The sequence below is a fragment of the Coturnix japonica genome, chromosome Z, assembly GCF_054131305.1.
Source record: "Coturnix japonica strain WE chromosome Z, WE-NBRP24, whole genome shotgun sequence".
NCBI lineage: Eukaryota > Metazoa > Chordata > Aves > Galliformes > Phasianidae > Coturnix > Coturnix japonica.
The window spans coordinates 29,298,406-29,319,025 of record NC_140702.1 but is presented as its reverse complement, the minus strand read 5'-3'; the positions used below and the strand labels follow the sequence as shown (position 1 = coordinate 29,319,025).

Genomic DNA, 20,620 nt, shown 5'->3' with positions numbered 1-20,620 from the left:
ACATTACCTAGCTCCACTGTTAGCCACACCATAATGCCTTCACAGTACCTTGTGAGTATATAACAACCCTTGTGAAGGAGCAGCCCACTTCACAGTACATCACAAATGGAGAATGAGCTTTACACACCTGTATGTCTTATGGAGAAAAAAATGTTGCCTTTCAAATCTCCCTTATATAATTGGATAAAGAGTACTTAACTCCTGTAAGGTAAATTCTGGCTAGGACTACAGATATTGAAGATGCTTGCTAGTAGTTACTTCTCTCTCTTAACCTGTCCTTGAGCATGTGATTCTATGATAAAGGTAACTAGAGTATCGCCTTCAGCTGATTTCAAACTGCCTTTTTAGAGATATGAGATACCACTCGACATCATGATTTCAAACACAACTTAACGCACAAATGCAAAGCACAGAAACCTTTTCTGCTGTGTAGCAGATGCGATGAGCCCTTGCATCTGTAAAATACAGTGAGAAAAGATGATTTTTTTTCTTAATCTTTTATTAAATGACCCTTTATTAAAAAACATAAGCATTTGTTAATATATAAATTTATAAAGTACCAAGTGCTTTTTGCTTCCCAGTACAGCAGGACTCAGAAGTGATGGGTAGATCTGGTGTTAATTCCATTTATTAGTTCCAGGGCTGCAAAAATTACCCACCAGTTATTGTCAAAGATGACTAATTTCATTCCTCTGACATAGCCATGTTACTCTTGCTTCACTTCAGTTAAGACATAGTTCCTGCTCACTTGACAGATATCAGTGCTTGCAAGGGACAGCAATACTGGAGCTATAAGAATTAGCTGATTCCCTACAAAGATGCAGGAATTTGTTTTATAAAGGGAAAGAATTCTGTATCACAGGATCACTTGAGCTGGAAGGAACCCTTAAAGGTCATCCATCCCCGGCAATGAACAGGACATCTACAGCTAACCACATGCTAATCGATAAGAGAATTCAGTCATCAAGAGAGCTCTATTTTACATTGTTTCTTAGAGAAAGTGCATCCTTTGCCTTGTGATCATCCCCTAACCGGAGTGGAGAAAAACAGTCACTGTTTTCAGAGGTTGACAATTCTGAGATCCCCCTGCAAGCTGCATGGTATGAAGCATCCCCAAGTTCCACCATCTAATTTTTTTAGCACCAAAACATCCTAAGGTAGAAAGTTCTCAAGTTGCACATTAAGACCTGAACACCAAAGCAGGACACTGGACTGCTGTGCAAGTGTTGTTGTACAGTGAAAAGACCATTGTACCCAATGCAATTGTTAGTGTAACTGAACTCCAAAGTGATCTTTTGTGTTGCTAACAATCTCTTCAAACACTGAAGAACAGTTGTCAGTTGCAGAGAGAAAATGAAGGTTTTTGATGTTGTTTCTTACTTGATCTTCCTCAAAAAAAACCCAAACCCTGCCATCTGCAAGAACTTGTGCAGGTGCCATCCATTCTCTACATGGTCATCTTGCCAGTTCTGCACCACCAAGCATTGCAGCACCATTCACCAAAAAGTGACCTGATTTCTGCATTATCTCCCATGGGAAAGCATGCCTTGGCTTGGTGGGATACACAGCTCTAATCACACTAGCAAGCTAGTCTTCTTGTGCAAAGCTTGAACCAATGGAATTGCATGACAGATTGTGAAACAACAGGAGCCCATTTAAAACAAACTTATCTAAAATGTCTCAGCATCTGGCAAGTGACCAGACAGGGCAAGGAAAACTGCCATACTTCATGTCTGTGGCTTATTCATTTTTTCTCTTAACAGTCAGCATGACAGGCAAGGTTTTCCTTTTTCTAAGAGAGGACTAAGTGTATTACTTGCAACAGATTTATACTGCAGATCATACATTTATATCTCCTCACTGCAACAGAATGAGGTAGCTCCTGCCACACTATTGTGCCCCTAAGAGGCACAATTAGCTCCACAGTTCCTGAAGGCAGTTTTTCTGGCATGTTTGTGATAGGAAGTGCTTCCACTCCTCTGAAAGCTTCTCTTCTGATCCCAGTACACATGCAAAAATGGTGAAATATGATGCTCCTGTCCTCTGCAACATTTCTTCAGCTTGAACAAGTCAGCTAGAAATCCCGGTTACCTGTGTAGTTGTCCTGTTCCTCCTTGGTCTCTCTGGCAGCACAACGTGTACTACAGCCCATTACTACATTCACAAATAAATACCAGGCTGGGGGAAGCACAGCAAATGTGCCCCAGTGACTGCTGTAGCCCCAGCTCTTCTGAAATCCAAAGTGCTTCTTTTGCAGCAGGACCCATATCCCTGCCTGCCAGCTGAGCACATGTAGTCCTGAATCCTGCTCACAGGCCTGAGTCCTTCCCTAACTGGTCCTTTGGTATGCCCTTTTCAGCTGGATTAGGCTTCAGGAACATCATCTGATCCTGTATCTTCTGCCTTGACCATGTCACTGCTGCTTGTCTCAGCATGGAGCCGCTTGTAGTCAGTGTGAAAGAAGATGACGTAGAAACAAGCCATGGCAGTGCAGAGGCCTGCCATCAACAGGACTGAAGCTGTAAACAAGACACACTTTTAGACAGTGAACTGAATCCTCATTCTCCACTGCTGCAAAAGTTTAGAGCAACTGCATGGGCCAGGTGACAATCTCCCTAAGGCTAGCCTGAGGACAACATACAGCTCAAGACTGGGCAACACTGGTTGGGTGAAAGCCAAATCTCAGCTCACATAACAAGGACTCTGAAAGATTACTTGAGTGAAATCTGCCAGGACTCTCAGGTTGGAGGACTTACATCAGTGCATGCAGTGTGTTTGTGGGAATACGTTTGCAAGTATTTGTGCGTGCATGTGTGTGTACAACTGTGTGTTGGGGGCTGGTGAAGAAAACTGCAACAACCAATTCCAACTCTCTTGTTATGGGCAGGGTTGCCACCCCCTACATCAGGCTGCCTAGGGCTCCATGCAACCTGGCCTTGAAGAACACCAGGATTGGGAACTCAAGGCTTCTCTGAGATTTACAGCCCTGATGAAGCCACATTGCTTTTTGGGGACAGCGAAATCTTGTTCCCTGTTAGCAAATAGAGCCGATTCTGGGAATTTCTGCTCAGCTGAAGATTTTATTTAAAAAAAAAAAAAGCTTGCTAGTCTCCGTGTTATGGTGTGACACTAGGAACTGATGTTAGTATTACATAAATGAGAGATCAAAACTAGGATTTAGCCTACAGTGCAAGCATATTTGTGCTCTACTGCATCTCAGTTTGTCTTCTGCTGACTAGGAACAGCAGTGTGGAATAAGTCAGAGCAAAGCTGCACAGGCACATTACAAAACCTGTAACATCTGTGCATGCAGAAACAAAGGAATTAACCTTCAGTCAATGTGTCTGTAGTCTTGACCTGCCACACTGCAAAGCAGCACAGGCTTTGTGTGCTACATGGATAGGCTTTTTGCTAAGCATAGCTATGTGGTTAAACTCAGATATAGGTGCAGTAGAAACTGGTCTTGCAGGGTCCTCAGCAGCGAGACATGGGTGGGAGTGGGGGACATGTAGTGTGCAGCTGAGCATCCAGCATTGTTTCTTAAAGATGTACTTACTTGTCCAGTCCAGGGCTCCGTCCTGATCAAGAGCACAGGTGGAAGATGGGTCCTTAGAAACACGCACGGTGAGGGCTTGCAGCAGAATCATAAAAATCACACCTTCAATCTGGCTGTGGAGAGAAGCCAGCATGCAGTGACTACCTCTTTCACCACCAACAAAGACAAGTCCAGCTTCCTCAGTGCAAGGGAGCAATGCCCCTTTCTGGAACAGGGCCCTTTTGCAGAGAAAGCTGAAATCAGCTGTTCCTGACCTAGGCCCTTGGCTAACAGACTCTGGTTCACAGGGTGGCCACATCAGCCTTTCAGAACACCCCAGACACAGGGCTAACACAGCAGAATCACGGTGCAATCACTGCAAAGGTGAGAAGGTATTGAACTACAGCTGTCAAGGTGCTGAAGCTTAGTCACTGGCCAGAGACTTGGAAATACCTCTCACTGCAGGGGTGAGGACAGGAAAAAGATTTCGGCTTCCTCCTCATCACAGCTGGCTGGTAGCAGCAATGAAGTTCACAACCAGTGGGAGACAAGAACTTTCAAATCAAGTGTTTGCTGCCCCTCTTTGACTGGTTTTTCTTGCTGCTGCAGCTCCACCTGTCACACAAAAGTGGTACTGAGCCATGAATAACACTGCTTAGGGCTCAGTCATTCCTGCAGCAAAACAGTGCCAAAGCCTTTAGTGGAAGCTCATCAGCTCCACAGCTCAGCCAGCCACCTCATCCCTTGCACAAAGGCAATAGCATGGCTGATAGTGATGCTCATTCTGCACTCACAAACCGGTGTGTGCACAGGAACCCATGTTCAACTGTCAGCTGGATTTAACCTGCCTGCTTACCTTGCAACAAAAATTAGTCCTGTAGATGTGCCTTCTCCCACAGGATAGGAACACTCCACTGCCAGCTCCATGGCAATAGGGTACATGGCAAAACCAAAGAAACCGAAGATTGAGCTGGTGATGGCCAGAGCAATGGCCTGATTTCTGAACCGAGAAGCCTGCAGACAGGAAAACAGCACGAAAATCTCACTGTCAGCTTTACTGCACAGAAAGTCTTTGAGCTCATAACCTGCATGAAGTCCCAAGTATTTGCTATCCACCAGCACTGCATTTCTTTACTCTTCAGCCCTCTACAGTCAACAAACTGCTACTCAGTGAACATTTAGCTTTTAAAGACAAGTAACAGAGGATCAGCAGAATTATGTGAAGAATATGGACTTGATTTTCTGAACACAAACCCCAAGTGCACTTGCTTTATCTTCACCACCAAGTGAACCACACACTGTCATCCTGACAAGCATTTCAGGACTGGCATTTGCAGTGAATTACATGTGAGAATTCACTGGGGTACTACAGCTCAGTTTATGCTTAAAACTATTCTTTATCATGTTAGGTTCATGTTTGTAACACTGGAATGTTTAAAACAAAAACAAACAAACAAAAAAGCCATGAAGAAAAAACCTGAATTATCCACAAACTTTGGTGATAAGCTTAGTGCCCAAAGTAGCCTCCTTCCTAGGTTTGGTGGGAAAAAAAAAAGCCTTTGTCTCACCACTAGAAAAGTTAAAAGCCCTGCAGCCAAAGTGCTGGTAACCCCATTCCTTATTCATGCTTTAAATTCTCAGAGAAACAGCAGGTGTCTCACAGCAGTTCCAGAGGCCTGGATAGAGCTTGTGAAGTCCAAACTGTGTCTGGAATCAGAGTTCAAAACATCAGGGCACCAAGCAGACTTGGATGGGTGGGTTTTATTTTACTGCTTTGAACTAGTAGTTTATCTGTATGGGATAAAGGTGAAGTGATCCAGTGTAAGTAAGTAAATTGCACCAATTCATTTATGTCCTGAAGCTCTGTCTGAGGCTCCAAAGGTACTCAGTGAAGTCTCCAAGGAAGGGTTTTTCTGTTAAAAATCCTATCTGAATAAAAGCTTAATAAATACTATGACATCAAATGACCTTGTTTTAAGCTGATGATTTACTAGATGGCAACAGAAATAAGCCCACAGGTGTGGTGCAATGCAAGGGAAAACTCACCACTGCAAATACGATGCTGGCAAGGGCACTCAGACAGAAACAGATTTTAGTGGACTCTATGAAATTCCTTGTCCGGTCGACATACAGCCCTAGCAGGAAGGCACCCAACAAGCCGCACACAGTGAACAGAGCACCGTCCAGGCCAGCAAATACCTGTGGGGCATAAAAATTAAGTAGCAGAGAAAATACAGTTTGTTAGAATGAGGTTTAATGTCATTGATCCACCTGCTTACTGCTAGTGGGTCACTCTCTTAGGCAGAGCAAGTTTTCACTGCAGGGTTGTGGGCAGTAAATAACTGGGCCCAGAATCAGTGCTGCTACACGTGTGTGGACAGCAGGGTGAGGGTGGTCTTGAGGTCTCAACGGATGACAAATTTTGGCATGCCTGGCAAGGAAGGCTGAATGTGCAGCAAGGCAGGTCAACATGTAGACATCTAATAGCTGGAGTTAAGAGTGTTTTAAGAGGACTCCACAGGGATACAAGCAGCAGGACTGAAGTACTGTATGCCAAAGGGGAAACACAGGAACTGGTGCAGCCCCTTGCTATTGCAGGGAGACAGCAGGAGGAACCAGCTGTGCAAACCCTGTGCACAGCTGTGAAAGCTGCACCTGGCCAGCACCCTGAGAATAATGGAGAACATCTGTGTTCTAGAGCAACTTCCCCTAAATAGTGTTTGGGGAAAAAAGGTTTTTAAATTGCAAAGAGGAGCCTGGACAGAGGCAGTAATAAAAACATAGATCATCCATTACACTGAAAGACTGACTGTGCTGGGCATTAATATACTGCTTAACATACATTAAAGAGTACATGCAAATAAGATATGAGACAGTGCAGCATATTCAGTTGTCTTCATTTTGTTCTGATTTGCTTAACAAGGAAATTGCTAGGATCATAGAAGACGTGGTCAGTGGGGAGGAAGGGAGAAAACTCACATTTGAGTAACCTTTTTCACAGAGGATTTGTTCTAGCAGAGCTGAAAAGCAGGTGAACATCCCAATTCCTCCTCCAAAGCACACTGTCAGGATGATGTATGGCTTGTTTCTCAGGAGCTAGAAAAAGAAGGTAACGTGCTTAAACAAATGGAGAAGGAAAAAAGGCCAGGCTGTGACAACAGACTTAAGGGTCAGATGCTCTGACCTCTTAGTAAGAAATGCTGAGGGCAACCCTGTGAGCGTCACAGGAGTATGGAACTCCTTGTGAGTTCAGCCAGCAGCCAAGTGAAAAACAGAAGCCACGTAAAAGGAGGAATCTCTTCAGTGCCCAGATTCTTCTCCATCTGTTACCACATCTGCTACCCCCTCAGAAAGCTTAGACTGTGCAGTCCTCTTGGAGGAGACCGGTGTTCTTGTTTGTACTAGCTAAAGAGCAAACAGCCCATAGCTGAATGGTCAGACAGCATCCCTCACAGCTTTGCTGTGAGCAGAATTCACTCCCTGTTGAAGAGAACCTTCCATGACAGACTTGGTGGACCGAAATCCAGAGCCTGCTTTCTCAGCAGATTTTTCAACACATCCCTGCTTGGCAAAGCTGCATCCCTCATTTCATCATCTCTCTGTTGGGTTCCTCTCTGTGCTACAGCACTTACCATTTTGAGTCCCGTGAAGAAAGGCTGAGAAGTGGAGTTAGTAGCACTGGCTGAAGGAGGTGTTGGAGGAACCTTCTCACGAATCCCCACGGTGGCCAGAAGACAGGCTGTTACGGCAGGGACAGCGTAAACACCTAGCTACACAACACAAAGCAAAGCAACGTTAAGTATCTTTCCAGCTCCACCATTCCAAACACATAAGCCAGCTGGACCCCAACCAGCCCCAGTGGCTGATAAAACCAGTTTTCATTTACCATCAGTGGGATGTGCCTTCCTTCAGGAACTAGTGCAGGTGACAGAACGTTTGCTATAAGAATACCCAAGGGATTGGCTGGAAGAAAATAAAAATATGTTTTTCATGAAAGCAGTCATATTAATTTATTAATCTCTACTACCACTGAGCACCAGAGTAGCAGTGACCAGAAAAGCAACAAGTACAGACAGACCAATGGAGAAACCGGGAGATGAACATGTGAGAGAAGTTAACTGTGTGGTCTCGCTGTTGTCACATTTGTTCCCTCATCATCAGGCAATCCATTTATATCCATTTTCCTAAAAGACTTAAAGCTGGAAATTGATTTTCATATACAAATTATGGTGTCTGCACCCTCACAAAGCTGTTCCAGTAAATGCTAATAAGAAGTGACTTCATGAAGACAAACCACTACACGTAATCTGTCCTGATGTCATATAGCAGCAGCAACAAATACAGGAGAAATGTAAACAACCTCAGAATCCCACCTGAGCCTGGATCTAGGAAGGAACGTACCCTAGCATTAGTTGGGACACTTTTGAATGCAATGTGATGCCTTTGTGCATCACTTCCTCAGTCTTCTTTCAAGTTCAGTGCCAGTGCTTCACTGGCACCAGAGTTTCCTTATTCATCTACACATTCCTGCAGTATAATCAGCCATTTTAACAGCCAGCCAGCCTTAAAACATCAGTTTTTCACAGTAAGTAGAAAACCAGCATCCAACTGCTCTTGCAGTTCACGAGTAGGAGCTGAGCCACAGCTGGTTTACCTCACCCTTCTCCCTCAAGAACCCTGTGCACATCAAAAAGTGGCAGGTACCAAGAACCGCCTGGCCACCTTCTGCCATGTGCACTGGATGTGTTTGTCAGTTTCATTCTCAGAAGCAACAAACATGCCAGGATCTAGTAGCACTGTAGATGTATGAACATTTAGCGTGCAAAAACAAATAAACAAACAAAAAAATCAGCTAAATGTCCCCTTTAAAATAATGAGAATCCGTACTGCTAGGGAACCAGTCAGAACAGCCTCATATTACATTTTGTGAAGACTGTCCAGTAAGCGCACAGCATGTACCCAGCACACACCTTCCACAAGTCCTCAGTAGGAGAGTATTAATCATGTGTGGGACATCCCAGAGCTCAACCACTGAATTACACCAATATTTTGTATAGAACAAAGGCAGTTCTGCCAAAGCATCATTAATATTGCTGTAGGACACAACAATCGCAGCATTTCTGCTCTGTATTTGGAAAGTATTTGTTGTTGTCATCCAGGTAAAATATAACTTTAAATGGAAATAGTTAAAAAAACATTTCCCAAGGAGATGGATTAAAACTTTTGTATGTGTGTAAAACACGAACAGGAGAATTTCTCATGGTGTTCACAGGGATCCATTCTGAGCCCTGCACTGCTTCTACATGAGTAAGTGTGTGGGATTAATAAGAGGACTGAGTATGGTAAATACTGAAGAGCACCAATGTGTAATAGTGATATCAGTTACTCAGCTGGATCCTGTGTGGAGGATCTGTTTCTACCTGCACACAGAAACAGCAAATCCTGCTTACAGGTACTACCAGTAAAGTAGTAACATGTAAGCATTTGCCAGTGAGGTAATTAACCACTGAAGTAAATGAACAGGCTGTGGCAGATGCTCCTTCTCGGCAATATTTAAACTGTTTTTAAAAATGAAATCCCAATTTTATACAGCAGGCAATAATGGGTATAACCAGACACCACTAATGGAAGCCTGCTAGACAGCAATATGCAGGCGTCGCAACAGATAATTATCACAGCCCATTTAGTCCTCACACTGATATCTCAGCAAGACACAGACTGAACAGATTCAAATCTTAAGTATCTACTATGCCTAGCTCTTCAGTTTTATTAATTCCCACAGATAAGTCCACTCATTCCTGTAAGGTCTGAGATCACTACATCAATGGTATACTATTTAGCTGCTCTGGATGCTCCCTCACTTGAAATAATCAAATTTCTAGATGCTGTGATCCTCCATCCCCAAAGCAAAGGACTGCAGTGCCCAGTGGTGTCCACCAGCACCTTCCGAACTCTGGTAGTACTGGTATCACAACACACAGCAGAGCTCCTCCTCCAGAAGGGAAGGTAAAGATCTATCTCAGTCCTGGGAAAGAAGATGTTCAACACTGTTTTCCCTACTCTAGGGAGGGTGAGGCAAAATAATTGCCTTGTTCTGACATTACAAATACCCATATTTCTAAATAAGTATTCATGGTCTAGGTTTACCAACAGTACTGGGAAAGCTGTGTAGGTGTCCTTCTAAACTGGCCTTTACCCCTGGCTTATCCCTTCTGACACAACTCTGTGGCAGTGTGGGATCTTCCTCATACCTCCAGGTAATGAAGCTGGAACAAGCACGTCAGCCCAGTTTTTGGGCACGTCTCAAGGAGGGGAGAAGCCAGGGAAAATGTCACACAGAAGGAGGAAACAGGTCTTTTAAGTGCAGTATCCTAACTCTAGCAACAGATAAAGGAACCAGGAAATGGATGAGGTCGGAGAAAGCAGATCTGGTACTTCCAGTTTCCCAGCTTTCAGAAACTTTTGCTTAGGGACTTTACAAGTGAGAAGTAATTTCTGTGTGCGTAGTGCTGCTGCACTTAGCATATTTAGTGTGTTTGCATGGCCAGCCAAGTATATTTTACATGTGTACGCATGTACATATAATGGGAACAAATGCTCAGCCTTGCTACTGGAAGAACAGGTGAACAAAATTGCTCCTGCAGCCTCACCTCTATCTAATTACAGAATTTGATTACTGTGACCACAAGCATGCGCTCAACAAGTTGCACAGGTAAAGCCACTGCAGAGACTTGAAATTTAGTAATGCTAAGGGCTGTCCTCAGCAAAGATGGTCATCTTGTTATGGCAGAGGGAAAGGATGCTTTTAAACTCTGCACTTGGACATGTCTGAGGCCCATTTCCTGCTTGGTGGCATGAGAATGCCTGCCTGTCCTGTGAGGTGCCTTGAAGGTATGACGCCTTTGGTCAGAGCCGTGTTTGCAAGGCCTAACAGCTGTAGTAGAGAAGGCTTCCCTCAGCTGGCTGTCCCTGAAAGCAGTACAGATGCCAGCAGGTTCTGGAAGGTAACAAAGTTATTGTGTAGCTATCACTTACACATGGATGAGATCATATTCGCTGTTGCTCTCTGGTGATCCGGAAACCATAAAGCTGCCAACTTAGTTGGTGAAAAGATGACAAGAGGCTGAGCCAATGCACAGAGGCACTGCCCAACAAACAGGTACCAGTAATTCTGGGAGCCCAAGCTCATGAACTTCAGGACGCTGAACATCCGGATGATGCTACCCATCATATTCAGCCACGCACTCAGAATCACCTGCAAGCAGAAACAGCCATGGGTTGTGCGTTGTAGCCTGAAGGACAAAACTTAATGCAACAGCATAGCATAAACAAAGTAGCAGATGAATTCTGGGAGATACTGGGCTGTTAATAACTGCTGCACAGAAAGCTGCCTGCAGACTGTCCCCACCCCTCTGGATCACTGCAGGATGTTCCTGATCCAAAGATAACCTATTTACCAGACTCCTTAAGGAACAGCTCTGCCTAAGCTTTCATGCAGCTTAGGCAAGACAACAGACACTGTTGTGGAATTTAGTAGAAATCCAAAGTTCACTATTTTCACTCTGTTTTCAGGTTTTTGCCATCACCCACATATCTTGCTGCAATGACCCAAAGACCGTGGAAATGAGTTTTTCAGCACAGAAGTCCTTATTGTGTTCTGTTCCCTTACTGCTTGTTTCAGTGCCTGATCTCAAACCTCACAGCTTTTGGGAAGACTGTGCTGAGATCCCAAGCTGGCTTTGCACACAGCACACTGAGCTGGCAGAAGTTGTTTTTTTTTTTCCCCACTAGCTTGCTTGCACCTGGCCCTGCATTCCTTAAACTGGCCCTACAAGCACAATAGCTGTGTTAACACAACTCCCTTGTAAACTCCTGATCTCACTAAGTTCTTTACATAGTTGAATCATGCTGCCTGTCCCTGTCAGTTAGTTAAAACAAAAAAATCCCAAGCAGAAAAAGGAAAGAAGTACAACATTCACGATGACTTTTCCTACTGTTCCCTCCTTCCAAGGTGGTGACAGCTATTACTGAACTAGAACTGAGCTTTCAACACAGCCATCCTCTGCTGCACTTGGCAAAAGATTCACAATGTATATGCTGGTGCTTTGTGCAGCTAAACCCACAGAGTGGGTTCTCCACCACCTCTGGGTGAAGAGCCCTCAGGATAACAGAACGGTTCAACTCACAGCACATCTGAGCCCCACACTGTCAAGAACCCACGTTGCCACCAGACCAAAGGGGATTGAGATGAGCAGGTACAATATTGAGAGCCAGTTGACCATCTCCAGGGAAATGTGAAAGTAGGCAGCAGTCTGGTCAGCCACTGGAGCAAATGTCAGCCATAGCTGCAGAACAGAGAGCAAAAATGAGTAAGCATGACTATCATTACCAGAATAGATTTTTAGCATCCCTGCAATCTCATTACATTGGTAAGAGGCTAACAATTCAGTTTCCTTCAACCTTTTCCAAAGGAGTCCAGGATCTGTCCTCCCTCCCACTTCTGCAGGACATTACTGGTGGGCTGCATGCCACTGCCTCCCTGCCTGCACCATGCTGCCCTGTAGCAGCATGAGGAGCACAAATAAATACAACCCTGGGACTGCGAGAGCTCAAGGAATGCTGTGAATGTGTTAATGCATCACATAAACAGCCTTGCCAGATACAGTAGAAAAATGTTGGTTTTCATGAAATGCAAGCCGATAGCCAATGTCTACCCCCACACACACCAACAAATCAAGATTTCAGATGTAAAAAGCTAAAAAAGATTTGCAGAGTGGAAAGCACGTGTAACCAAGTAAGGTGCAAGCATTTTGCCATGTTAATGACAACATCAGCTAGCACCAGCTGCCATATGGAGCGTTCTTCACTGTCATGCAGACTGTATAGCTGTGCACAGTGTGGCAACACCCCTGTAACACCTTTTCTGTACAGTCTGAAAAGGAGGAAACACAGGGATGGCTCACAAGAAGGGAGACCTTCTCTTTCACAACAGACAGCTCAGCAATCATCAGGCAGTCACTGCCTGCAGCAGCTCCCCAGTCTCAGCATGCTTTCCCATGCACCAGAACACAGCAGTGTGTGCTGTGAAAGTGACATTGCATGTCTGCCTGAGACACACAGTACTCCTGCTCCAAAGCCATACACCAGATTCCTCCTCTTTGAGCTAACAGATCATCAAAGTGGACACAAAAGACTTGAAGCAAACAGCCTCTGGCCTCAGCTGATTCCACCCATGCTGATGCAGCAGCCAGGAAGGAAGGACAGAGGAAAGACCTCCAGACAGGCTGGATGTCAGTTTCAGCCTCTTACAGCCCATGAGAAGACAAGAGCTAGAAAGCAGCAGCTGTATGTGCATGCGTATCTACAAGGGCCCTGCTGGAACAGGTATGGGTGAGGAACACGTGCCCATAGCCATGCAGCACACTTGTGTGGCTCTCCTTCCTCTCCAAGTGCCCCAAGTGGTGGTAGAAGCCCTCCAGGAGAGCGAGTCAGGAGCAAGCCAGCCACGTGTGAGCCAGCTCTGCCTGTTGCTCCCTCCTCTTTCTTCTCTGCCTTACTCAAGCTGACAAGCACAGAACAAGGCAGGAAGCACTCCCAGACTCATTCTGATGTGCATTTGTCTGCCCCCAGCACGAAGGCAAGAAGTTCCTTCTGCAAAGCAGTTTTCCAGCCTTTGAACTCTGCATTAAGGAAGCAAAGAGAAAGGAGGTTTTAGCCTCAGCAATCAGCATTTCCTGAGTATTAGTAAACAGTAAAGCTTTAGATTAAACACCCATGCACTCAAAACCACAGTATCAGTCTAACAAAACAAATATGGAAAGCAACCACAAGCATAAAAGTGTCACCTCTTACTCAAAAGTGTTGGCATGAGGCACCTGGGGAGCAATCACCTATGCTTAGCCCAGATGCGGTCAGAAGTACCACACAGCCCAGGACTTCAGGCAGAAACTGCATGAAATAGATGATGCCTACTGAAGGACTTCTTTTAAGTGATGCAAGGATTTCTTACACTACATTTTCAGCTAGCAGTTTCCAGAACAGCAGTATTTAGGGAAATGAGAATCAACCTACAAGAAGACAGCGCTCACTTCACAGAGCATTGAAAGACAGAGGCTCTTAAGCCCATGTCAGAAACAGAGATTCAAGGAAGAGATAACTACTGTTTGGTGTAAAAGCCTTCCTTATACCTCATCTACCCTGCTACCCTCTCTCACAGTGAACTTCACGTGATGATGTAGAGCAGAAGTAGTTTCTATTTCATCATCACGTGGTCAGGCCTGGCTTCACTCAATCAGAATTTTAAAACAGAATGAACAAAGAAACATTTATTTCTCTGCCTGTCCTTGTGGCATGACTGAACGTGTTTTCCTGTACACAAATTGCTCCTACATTGTCCTTGTGACAGCTACAGTAATCCTCCTCTCTCAGAGCTACCTGCTGTCTGTCACTTTCACTGACACCAGAGGCCAATAAAAAGGAAAGCTGTGTGTGTGCATGAGCAAGAGCAGAACACAGGGTGTCATCACAGAAGCTCAGTCCACCCCATGAGGTGACCTGTTCTCTCCAAATGAGAGCTCAGAAGTTGGATGTGCTCACCATTTGCATTTTGCAGACACACCAACACAGGAATACCCACCACAAAGTACTGTATGCAGCACCTGAGCAGGAAGTATGGACACAACTCAACTTGCATGGCAGTTTTCATGCCACAGAACTGGTAAGCTAATCTTTCCATCTGGAACTTTTAAACAGAAACCAAACAAGTTGATTTCATGGCCTTTCAACCCCTCCCTCTGTTTTGATGTGATTTTCACCTGCAACATTTATGAGAAACATCTGCCTCAGAAATCGTTTGGTTACAACTTTCTATGTCAGCATACTTGGAAATTCCAGAGAAGTGCAGAGTAAATACCATAGGGTATTAAGTACACAGTTTTTGAAGTGGGGAAGTTCTGGACCAAGTTACTACTGTGGTAAAATAAGGCTGCAGACAATCAGGAGGCTGGCACAAGTCAGAGCAGACAGACAGTACCCTCCTTCCAGCAGCATGACCCAAGACATGGGTTCACTTGCAGGTGCATCTGAAAGACCATTTCAAGTATCTCTCCTGTTTCACTATTAACCATTTGCAAAGTCCAGGTCTTCCAGAAGGGCCTGTAGCAGCTTTGTACAGCATCCTTTCCCTATGCTGTCACTCTCACTCCTAGCCAGGACATCCAGGCATCTGGACTAGCAGTGGCGCTTTCCTGTTACATGACGCACTTGTGCTGCGCTAACCTAACTGCAAGCAAACAACAGACCTTCACAGTGCTTTTCTGCAGGACCCATTTTTGCACCTCCTCTTCCTTAGAGGATACATAGATTTTGTCTTAAGAGGGTACCTAAGCTTTTTGGTGTTTCAGTATACAACCAGATTCTCACCGTATGTTTTCATTTCTCCACCACAGCACTTCTGCATCATGGAAGACACACTCTTCCTTCCCATCACTGAATGTGCCAAACCTTGGCTGCCAGACAGCACATGCTCATGGTATAATAATCCACAAGCACATAAATCTACACTGCCTGATAACTATCAACAGTGCCCTCAATGAATTGGTGAGTGAATATTTGGGCATGCAACTTGGTATGGGGGAAACTGCAATATTTACTTTGATAACTATTTAATCTGCTCAACAAATAGGTGTGATCTAGTGTCCCTTCTTTAGGTCTTTCAGAATTATGTATCTGTGGGCATTTAGAAGTTCCTGTGCCATTCTGTTTAATGTTGGAAGGGACCTCTAGGATCTTCAGGCTCAGCTGTCAGCCTACCCCTACTGGCCATGTCCCTCAGTGCCACATCCATATGGTTCCTGAACACCTCCAGGGACAGTGACTCCCCCCCAGCCCATGCCATTGCCTCACCACATTTCTGAGGAGAAATGTTTCCTCCTGTCCAACCCGAACCTCCGCAGGCGCAACCCGAGGCCATTCCCTTTCGTCCTATTGCTGTTACCTGTGAGGCTGAACCCCACCTCACCACAACCTCCTTTCAGGCAGTTGCAGAGGGAGATGGGGTCTCCCCTGAGCTGCCTTTTCTCTAGACTGAACAATCCCAGTTCCCACATCTGCTCCCCATAAGACTTATGTTCCAGACCCCTCATGGCTCTGCTGTCCTTAGCTTGGTGCAAAATCACCTCTTTACCACTCTGTATTTGCAACAAACCCCAGCAGGAGATCCACTCGCTCCTTCTTCTGAGTGTATAAGCCTACTGGCCCAGATTAGCACGAAAGCCCAGCCAACTCGTGCTCCTGTACCCACGGGAAGTTTCAGCAGCACACTCCTTTAGCCTGAAGCCGTCCTTCACAGGCTCGGTGCCCTCTCAGCCTCCCAGCGGGCCCCCAAAGTCTCCTCAGTACTTCCACCTGCTCTCCATCCCAGCCTGGCTTCACCGCGGTGCTTCCTCGGGTTCACACGCGCGTTGCCCTCCTCCCCCTCACGCCGTTCTGCCGCAGATCCCGCCGGTCAGAAAGGCCTCCCCCGCTCCCGAGGGGGCTCGTCCCGCCCAGCCCCGCTCACCATGGCGTTGGAGCAGTTCAGCAGGCACACCACGGCCAGCAGGAACCACCGCCGCCGGTACGTCTTGAGCCGGCACTGGCCGTGCTCCGCCAGCAGGCCCGCCGCCTCGTCCCCCTCCATCGCAGCTGGGACACGCTTGGCTCGCCTTTGCTGGGCTCTGCTCGGCCCGGCTCGGCCCCGCCTTGCTCCGCGCCTCCCGGGGCGTTCCCGGGCCTTTGGCACGGCTCCCCGGGCGGCGGAGCGGGCGTGGCGCCGGAGAGAGACCGGCGGCGTTTGGGCGGCGGTGTGGTTGTATGCGCGTTCCCTTCTCGCCCTTGATCTGATGGAAGCAGCGGCGGCGGCGCGCAGTGCCGAATGTATGGCGAGCAATGCGCCTTTGGTGTGTGCTGGCAGCAGCTTCCCTGCTGGGCTGAGCTGGCTCGGCGGTGCCAGCGGGGAGCTGGTGGGAGAGCAGAACGGGGAGCAAGAACTCGGATAGGGGGGATGCTTGCAGAGTGTGAGGTACAATGGTGTCTCTTAGCCACGGGGATCACGGCTTGGCCCTCTTTTTGTACGCCTCGCCTGTCATGCACCTCCTTATTCCTTGTTGGTGCTCAGCTTCTGCCTGGTCTATCTCCATCAGCCTCTGTCTTCCCAGTGCCACCCTCTCTTCCCCCCAGTCCAGCACGTCCAGTACCCCTTTGCTATCCTGGTTTTTGTTCTCAGGGATGAGGCAGGCTGAGCCAGTTGTCACAGGCATGTCTCAGCTAAGCGGTTTCTTATTTTTAAGACACTTGTACTGAAGCTTCTTTGGTCTCAGATGTGGGAGCGTATATGACATCCACTGGACATACTGGACAGTATGTGCACTGAGCAGTCTGCTAGGGAAAACAAAAAAAAAAAACAAAAAAAAACAACTTTTTTGACAGTTGCTATGTGAGAAAAGGGTTTATCAACAACCAAGTAGTTAAAAGCTCTTTACTGTGGTTATAAAATGGGTGTGGAATGATTTATGACAGAGACTGGGAGAGGATTGTGCATCCAAAGCAGTTTTGCAGTACTGATCACTCACAAATTATGGGGTAATTCAGCTTGGAAAAGACCTCGGGAGGTGCCTGGTCCAACCTCCTGTTGAAACAGTCAGCCATGAGGTCAGACCAGGTTGTTCAGGGCTCAGCCTGGTCTTGAAAACTTGCACGGGCGGAGTGAACACAACCTCTTAGGGCAACCCATTCTACTGCTGGGCTGTCCTCAAGAGGAAGAAGTTTCTCTTTATGTAGTCTGAACTACTCTCTTTTCAACTTGTTCATTTCCCTTTCCTCCTTTCACATAAAGCTGAAAGCAGACCAAGTGCATTGCAATGATTCTCCCAGTGGATACAGGAAGGCTGGTTACATACCCCAAGGTCTTCTCCAGGCTGAATAAACCGCATTCCCTCAGCCCCTCCTCTTCAAGCAGCTGATACAGAGTCTGGCCATCTCTGTGGCCCTGCTGAGCTTGCTTGAGATTATTGATGTTTCTTTTGTTGGGAAATCTGAAACTGAACACAGTACTCTACGCATGACTTGTTAAGTAGAACAGAATAGTCCCTTCCTTCAACCTGCTGCCTGTGTTCTTGTTCGTACAGCCCAAGGTGCTGTTGGCCTTTTCTGCTTCTAGGGCATGCTTCAGCCTTATGTCTACCAAGCATCTCAGGAGGAGTCTTTACCAAGGTTATCCTATATATTTACAGCGGAGATTCTCCCCAGTTAACCTGTAAAACTGCAACAGGCTCTTCCTGCTCAGGGCTTTGCATCTTTGCATTCATTTTTGTGAGATTTCCTTGGCTACTTCTGCAGATGGTCAATGTCCCTCTGAAATAGAAGCCCAAGTATGTAGCGCAGATATATTGACTGTTACCCCCACTTTGGTGTCACCTACAAACTTGACAAGCAGTACTCCTTTGCATCCTCCAGGTCACTCATAAATGTGCTAAACAGGAAATTTCCTAGGACAGATGGCATGGTACAGCCTTCCAATACAGGACGACCAATTAATGCATAACTCTCTGGCCCAGTCCAACCCATCCAACTCTCTATTCAGACTACAAAGTCTTGGATACATCCTAGTTTGAATACATTAGTGTTCTGGGACACAGCATTGAAAGTGTTGCTAAACTCATAGTAAATGACATCTGCTGTTCTTTGCTTGAAAGACCTTGAAGATTAGTGTGAAGGAGACGCTGATTTCCTCGTTTGTTTGTGCTCACTTTCACTAAATCACCCAGCTGTTCATTAACAGCCCTGCATTCTCCCTGTTCAACATTTTAACACTAATTTACCAGCAGAAACTTTTCTTACTACTCTTCATGTGCAAATCTATGCTCTAGCTTTGGTTTTCTTGATGCCATCCCTAAATGCCCAGGCAACGTTTCTACATTTCCCTTTTATAGCATCCAACCCTGCTCACACCTCCTGTGTTTTGTCTTGTTTTTCCATAGTAATTCAGCTATGATTACATTCTTAGCCTAGGTGGTCTCCTTTCTTTTCCTGAGTACTGGGATGACCTGTTCTTGCCCTTGTCTTAGACTTGAGACCTCTTCCCTGCTTTAAAAAGTCGTAGAGTGAAAAGATGCTTCTTCCCATTCTTTGAGTTGAAGGAGATGGGAATAAAATGTCCTCAGCTATAGGACTAAGGCAGATATTTTACAGGTGCATTTTTGACTTGAATAGTAATGCGTAATTTGCAATCTTACTCATTTGCAATGAGTATTTGTAATATCCCCTTGCTGCACAGATATCTAATTTCTGCTGACACCACAGGTTTTACGTGCTAGAGTGCTAATGTATTCTTCTCTGTCTTGAATCACATTCCTTACTCTCTGAGAAATAGGGATGAAACTGGTACCTGCAAGTATAATTAAAGACCACGCAGACTCATTAAGATCAAAGTGTATGCTGCGTGGGAGAGGAGATCAGGATTGCTCCAGCAGCTTTTATACATTTTGTTTACTATTTAAAATAGCAAGACTATATATACATATATACATACGTATGTATTTAGCTCCACAAAAAACACAGTGACTAGTGCTTTTGTCATTACTGTTCTGTATCCAGGCCTGATTTTAAATAAGCATGGAATTTTGGATTTTGGCCAGTCGAGACCTTTTAATGCTAATCCTTCTGTCACCAGTCTGTATTTGTGCAATTCATGACAGAGAAGACTCCAAAGACTCATTGTGCATACCTGGAGGCATTCTACTTGTTTCCACAGTGCACGCCAGGAGAGGTGCCTTTGAAGAAACTAGTGAAATCTCCATTTCAATACCATCACAGTGCCAGCTTTAGGAGTAGATCACATATAAGCAGATATATTAAAACAAAATAAAACAAACAAAAAAACAAGCAAAGCAAAACAAAAACCAGGGTGCTTGCCAAACACATGTAGTAAACCAGAGAGAGTGATTTTTTAGACTGCAAGAAACTATTATATATGCAAGTTCCATATGACTGGCAGGTATGGAAAGAAAGCTGGAATGCAGGAGTCACTACATGGGTATGTTTGCTGACTGCTGAAACAGATGCTTTCCTCCAGACAGATTAGGTGCCTGCTTGGCTTGGGAAAACAGAAGAGTCAAATCAGATAGGTACTGAAGGAGAACCATTCACATAAGAGAAGTGAATAAATTATTGTTATGACGACATAAAAATTGTTTGTGCTCTGTCAGCTCTATTAGTGCCTTTTAGGATGAAGGCTTCAAGGAGATAAATTGTATTTTATCATTTTGTTTTTCCTATGGAAAACAACCAATTTCTTGTCTTTGCAAACATCAGTAGATGAAACAAATTTAGAATCATTAGCTCTCACAGTAGTTAAAGTAAATCATTTCAAGTAAAGTCAGCTCTAAATCCAACAAAGTGTTTCATCTTGAAGCAAAAGGCAATTTTGACAGTTAGTCTTAGTGATACAGCCTTGTCTTTGTTCTTTGTCTTTAAAAAAGGATTTCTCACATTACCTTTTCAAGAAATTAGTCTGTGGATGGAACTGAGCTTTTCCTGCCAACGCCATTAGAAGTTTCCCCCTCGCGAGCACGCACGTTTCCAGAGACACCTCTGAGCCGGGCCCCTTCCCGAAGGGCTGCAGACAACGTGTTCCCCAGTGCTGGCGATGGTCCCTGTGCCCCAGTCCCCACCGATGTGCCGCCCGTGCCTGGCAGAGGAGGCCGACACATTCACATTGCAACAGATCATTGTTCACATAACCAGAAGGGGGTGTACACTGTGCATTGAAGTTCCTAGTTCTGTTCTTCCTCTTCCCTTTTCCTTGTTTCTGCAAGAGAAAACTAGCAGTGGTTGGATGATCTGTGCCTCGCTTCCATGCGTTCAGCTGTTTTAGTGCACTTTGCAGGGGTCTTGAAGGCTTTTTTTTTTTTTTTTAATTATTATTATTATTATTATTTGTGATAACTACGATTTCTCCCTTGTGATATTTGCCATGTGACTGGATGCACTCTTTGTTTCATACTCTTTCAGCTGGATGCTTTCCCTGACAGATGGAATTCCCTACCC

At 45.4% G+C, this 20,620-nt stretch overlaps 1 protein-coding gene across 2 annotated transcripts; it reads right to left on the bottom strand.

Moving 5' to 3' along the window:
- Positions 1–612: 612 nt before the first annotated feature.
- SLC49A3 (solute carrier family 49 member 3) lies at positions 613–20,323 on the bottom strand. Of its 2 annotated transcripts, none has more exons than XM_032441310.2 (10): positions 20,068–20,323; positions 11,722–11,880; positions 10,571–10,790; positions 7,422–7,498; positions 7,168–7,305; positions 6,515–6,631; positions 5,582–5,734; positions 4,392–4,549; positions 3,557–3,669; positions 613–2,519 (listed from the first exon to the last, which is right to left on the bottom strand). In XM_032441310.2, the coding sequence occupies exons 2-10, from the start codon at positions 11,815–11,817 to the stop codon at positions 2,365–2,367; spliced, it is 1,227 nt and encodes a 408-aa protein (XP_032297201.2). In that variant the 5' UTR covers positions 11,818–11,880; positions 20,068–20,323; the 3' UTR covers positions 613–2,364. The 2 variants fall into 2 exon arrangements, with proteins under 2 accessions (XP_032297201.2, XP_015705008.2); XM_015849522.3 differs by lacking the exon at positions 20,068–20,323 and adding an exon at positions 16,095–16,444.
- Between the last annotated feature and the right edge of the window lie 297 nt (positions 20,324–20,620).

Coding starts and splice junctions, on each gene's coding strand:
- SLC49A3 (XM_015849522.3), bottom strand. CDS start 16,214: ATGGAGGGGGACGAGGCGGCGGGCCTGCTGGCGGAGCACGGCCAGTGC. Junction 7,306..7,421: donor GAAGGCACATCCCACTGATG/GTAAATGAAAAC, acceptor TGTGTTGTGTAG/CTAGGTGTTTACGCTGTCCC. Junction 2,520..3,556: donor CGGAGCCCTGGACTGGACAA/GTAAGTACATCT, acceptor TCTTGTTTACAG/CTTCAGTCCTGTTGATGGCA.